Below are 5,182 nucleotides of genomic sequence, written 5' to 3' on the forward strand. Positions count from 1 at the left end.
TCTTTTTTTTTTTTTTTTTTTTTTTTTTTAGACAAGGTCTCTGTTGCCCAGGCTGGAATGCAGTGCTATGATCTCAGTTCACTGCAACCTCCCAACTCCCAGGTTCAAGCGATTCTCCCACTTCAGCCTCATGAGTAGCTGGGACCACAGGCGTGCACCGCCACGCCTGGCTTTTTTTTCTTTTTTGTATTTGTAGAGATGGGGGTTTGCCATGTTGGCCAGGCTGGTTTCAAACTCCTGACCTCAAGTGATCCACCCACCTCAGCCTCCCAAAGTGCTGGGATTATAGGCGTGAGCCACTGTGCCCGGCTTCTGAAACTTAAAACTTAAAGTCACTTTTTAAAAAATTATGCAGGTGGGTCACGCCTATAATTCCAGCACTTTGGAAGGTGAGGTGGCTGGATCACTTGAGCTCAGGGAGTTGGAGACCAGCCTGGGTAACATGGCGAAACTACCTCTCTACAAAAAATACAAAACAATTAGCGGGGTGTGTTGGTGTGCCTGTAGTCCCAGTTTCTAGGGAGGGTGAGGTGAAAGGATTGCTTGTGAGCCGAGATCCAGCCCAGGTGACAGAGCGAGACCGTGTCTCAAAAAAAATTGTGCAGTTTGACATGAATTCTGCATGATATATCAGTTTCTACATAAAATGCCACCCCATTCATCTTCTCCCCAGAAACTTCACATAAACCTAGTGCTTCCACAGATGATGTGCACTGTTATCCTGTTGCTAATCTTACCCTAATATACTGCTTTATGCTCCGATTTGAGCTCAGAAGTGGACCATTCTAGGGAAATACAGGAATAAATTCTTGTATTTAGAGAATAATTTCTTGTATTTTGATATTGGAATTGTAAGTAGGCAAATACTGGAAATACAACTAGATGACAGAGTCTGCTCTGTTGCCCAGGCTGCAGTGCAGTAGAGCCATCTCATCTCACTGCAAACTCTGCCTCCCAGGCTCAAGTGATCCTCCCACCTCGCTCCCTCTAGAAACTGGGGCTACAGGCACACACCACCACGCCCCAGCTAATTTTTGTATTTTTTTGTAGACAGGGTTTTGCCACATTGCCCAGGTTGGTCTTGAACTTCTGGGCTCGAGCCATCCACCCCCCTCAGCCTCCCAAAGTGCTGGGATTACAAGTGCGAGCCACTGCGCCCTGGCAAAAATTATTTATAAAGGATTTTGTATAACATATTTAACCATCATAGAAAATATTATTGATCTTAATGAATGGTAAAAAGAAAAAAATATTATTTGCAGTCTCTGTTATTGGAAGGGAAAGAAAGCTGGAAGTAGAATCTTTTAGAATTATCTTTTAATTCTTCCTACATCTTGGATATTCCAACTCCTGAACAAAGACTACTATTCTAAACCAAACAAAACCTATTCCCTTCCCCCAGCCCAAAAAACCCAGCCACCTCCTAAAATACATAGCTTTTGTAACCAGCAGTGAATAATAAATTGACCTTTTGTTACTGTGCTTCATTACTGGTTATACATTCTTTCGTATGTATCAATGTTGTAAAAAATATAAATGAGTAAACTGAATGAATTGTGAACCGGCTATGTGAACTTACATTTTAATACCTATATTTCATGGATAGTTTATTGTTTCAGGTTCAAAAAAAAACGATTCCCAAAACTTGTCTTTTAAGTTACACCTTTTTCCTTTTCATTGCTTTATGGACTTTATGTTTCTACCACTTTAAGTCAGTTAATTTGAGAACTTTCTCTACTATTTGTTTTAGGACTTCATCTGACAGGCAGATAGGTATATGGGCTTTGGGTATTGGGTTAGGAATAACTAAAATTTAAAATACTAATAAAATTATATTTTTAGCATATTTGAAATACCTTTAATTTTGGCTTTTACAGCTTTTATAATTCTTCAGGTGAAGTAAACGAGCAAGCACTGAAGAAAATATTATCAAATGTCAAAAAGGTATTCTCTAATTTATCTTTCCTTTTTTTGGTATTACTTGCATTGTTTTTGGTTTTTAAAAACACACAGTACTTTGACAGAATTTTTAAGCAGTGTTTGACATCATGGTATCCTGTAAAGTAGGTAAGAAAAGGTTTGTTCTTCCCAGAAATTCAAAGTGGTTGCTCTGAAAATAAAATTAGTAATTAAAAATATTAATTTTGTTCTCATCCTTTGACTAATATAATTAACATTTATCTCTTTCTCTTGTGTTTCCACCATACCCCTTCCCGCTACCATTTATTCTGTGACCTAATCAGTTCTGTTATTTTACTTGGCTGTAGTTTTTTGGGTTTTTTTGCTTTGTTTTTTTGAGACGGAGTCTTGGCTGTGTCACCCAGGCTGTAGTGCAGTGGCATGATCTCGGCTTACTACAACCTCTGCCTCCTGTGTTCAAGCAATTCTCCTGCCTCAGCCTCCCGAGTAGCTGGGATTATAGGCACCCGCCACCACACACCGTGCCTGGCCTCAGTTATTATTTTTGATAGATACTGCAGGGTTGTTTCCTATATAGCACTGAATTTGGATTCTCTACAGCATACTTCGTGTTTGGTTAAAAGTTGCTGAATGATCAAAATGGATTTTTCCCCCAAACACAAAATTTTTTCAAGGCACTACTTTTTCTCTTAAAACTTTGATTTGAAAATAAAAATAGATTAATTGAAAGATGTTTCTTGGCTGGGCACGGTGGCTCATGCCTTTAATCCCAATACTTTGGTTGGCTGAGGAGGGTGGATCACGAGGTCAGGAGTTCCAGACCAGCCTGACCAACATGGTGAAACCCCGTCTCTACTAAAAATAGAAAAAAAAAAAAATAGCTGGGTGTGGTGGCGCATGCCTGTAATCCCAGCTACTCAGGAGGCAGAGGCAGGAGAATCAGTTGAACCCGGGAGGCAGAGGTTGCAGTGAGCTGAGATCATGCCATTGCACTCCAGCCTGGGCAACAGAGCCAGACTCTGTCTCAAAAAACAAAAAAAAAAAGATATTTCTTTCAAAAAATGTGTTTGGCTGAAAATGATTGTTTCCCCCCCAATCAATTTGAGTATTTAAAAATGTACCTGTAAAAATGCCTTATTTTTAAAAACTAATTTTAATTTCCTCAATTTAAATGTGCAGATATAAAATTTAGTTGCTGAAACTCACAGATCTCTAAGCAAAGTGGTTGGTTTTCTCTTTGTCTTAAGTAAAGGAGAATTATTTTCCGAGTTAAAAAAAGGTCTAGTAATATAAACACATTTGCTTAGTATGTTGTAGTTTACAAAACCCTTTAATCTGATCTTAATCTTGAAACCAATTTTGTCAGGTAGGTGATATCATTCCCATATAAATTTTAGGTAAAAGCTGTAGGGTTCAGTTTAACTTATAACAAACCAAGTGTCCATACAGGCAATTAATTTGTTTTCAGGGAGTGATTGCCTTTTAAGTAAATCATTGGCATTGATATTTTTTTCATTTAAATTTTGACTAAAGATTAAGATTGCAAGATAGCAAATGCCATAAAAGAAACTACAGGAAGTCAAGAATTTACTTCTCCCTTTTAATCTCTATTGATCAAAATTATATGCTTTTAAATGAATGGAAAGTAAGTCAGTTTGTATTTTTTTTAAGCATATGATTAAGTGTATTCTTTGTTTATATATGCCCAAAATCTTTCTAAATATTAAGAAAACCATTTTAAGGTTGTTTATTTTATTTACTTATAGTAGTAAGACATATTGTAACTATTAAGATGTACATTCTTTTTTTTCTGTATTTCAGAATGTGGTAGGTTGGTACAAATTCCGTCGTCATTCAGATCAGATCATGACGTTTAGAGAGAGGCTGCTTCACAAGAACTTGCAGGAGCATTTTTCAAACCAAGACCTTGTTTTTCTGCTATTAACACCAAGTATAATAACAGAAAGCTGCTCTACTCATCGACTGGAACATTCCTTATATAAACCTCAAAAAGGGTAAATGTTGGCCAGTCACTGGCTGTATTAAACTAACAGAAAAATATATCTAGTGTTTAGTAGCTTTTGCAGCTTACAAAGTGTTCTCATGTATTGTCGCATCAGATTGTCACAATAACCCTCAGAAGTAGATCTTACCATCTGTTACTTGATAGGTGGGAAAATAATGGTCAGATAAGGAAATTAGAAGCCCAGTGTGGGATGATGACTTGTATTCTGGCACTGAAGATTTGCTCTTATTTACTATTTAAAGTGGAAAAAACTTTTTATTGATTGATAAAGGGTATAATTTAGAATTTAAGCCTAGATACTTGAGTAGCTTTTCTATAACTGAGCAAAGAAACAAAGTAGCTCTTGATGGTCCACTAAAATGAGTCTAACCAGGGACTCCCTACAGGTTGTATATAGTAAACTACATTTTCATGCCTACAGGTTGTATATAGTAAACTACATTTTCATGGAATATGAGAATTACGTTAAAAGAGTACCAACTAAGAATAATTTTATTGTTCATGGAAGATAGGGTAAATCTCAATGTTAATACTGCCTTATTTATACATGTACTAATCCAAGGAGCCATTAAACTGCTTTTCCACACCATTATACTAAGCACATTTCACTGCTTTACATGTCACCTGGGCCCAGTGTGGTGACTCACACCTGTAATCCCAGCACTTTGGGAGGCCAAGGGAGGAGGATCACTGAGCAACATAAGGAGACCTCATCTCTACAAAAAACTTAAAAATTAGTCGGGTGTGGTTATGGGCACCTGTAGTCCCAGCTACTTGGGAGGCTGACACAAGAGGATTGCTTGAGCCTGGGAGGTTGAAGCTGCACTATTGAGCCATGATTACACCACTCCATTGCAGCCTGGGAGACAGAGTGAGACCCTGTCTCAAAACAAAAAAACAAAAAAAAAAGTTGTCTCAAGTCAGTAAATTCTATTTTGGATAAGCAGGAAAGAATGGGTTTTGGGAGACTTGGAATCAACCCAATTGTCCATCAGTGACAGACTGGATTAAGAAAATGTGGCACATATACACCATGGAATACTATGCAGCCATAAAAAACGATGAGTTTGCGTCCTTTGTAGGGACATGGATGCAGCTGGAAACCATCATTCTTAGCAAACTATCACAAGAAGAGAAAACCAAACACCGCATGTTCTCACTCATAGGTGGGAACTGAACAATGAGCTCACTTGGACTCGGGAAGGGGAACATCACACAATGGGGCCTATCATGGGG

The 5,182-nt window shown here is 38.0% G+C and overlaps 1 protein-coding gene across 2 annotated transcripts in view; it reads left to right on the top strand.

The window, feature by feature from the left end:
* The window catches only part of ABRAXAS1 (abraxas 1, BRCA1 A complex subunit), a 24,262-nt gene that overhangs the window by 10,034 nt on the left and 9,046 nt on the right, over nucleotides 1-5,182 (top strand). For both annotated transcript variants that reach the window (XM_023222504.2, XM_023222505.1), the window contains 2 exons: nucleotides 1,878-1,944; nucleotides 3,742-3,935. In XM_023222504.2, the coding sequence (XP_023078272.1) occupies nucleotides 1,878-1,944; nucleotides 3,742-3,935 (261 nt within the window). The remainder of the gene's footprint in view (nucleotides 1-1,877; nucleotides 1,945-3,741; nucleotides 3,936-5,182) is intronic.

The sequence above is a fragment of the Piliocolobus tephrosceles genome, chromosome 3 (assembly GCF_002776525.5).
Source record: "Piliocolobus tephrosceles isolate RC106 chromosome 3, ASM277652v3, whole genome shotgun sequence".
NCBI lineage: Eukaryota > Metazoa > Chordata > Mammalia > Primates > Cercopithecidae > Piliocolobus > Piliocolobus tephrosceles.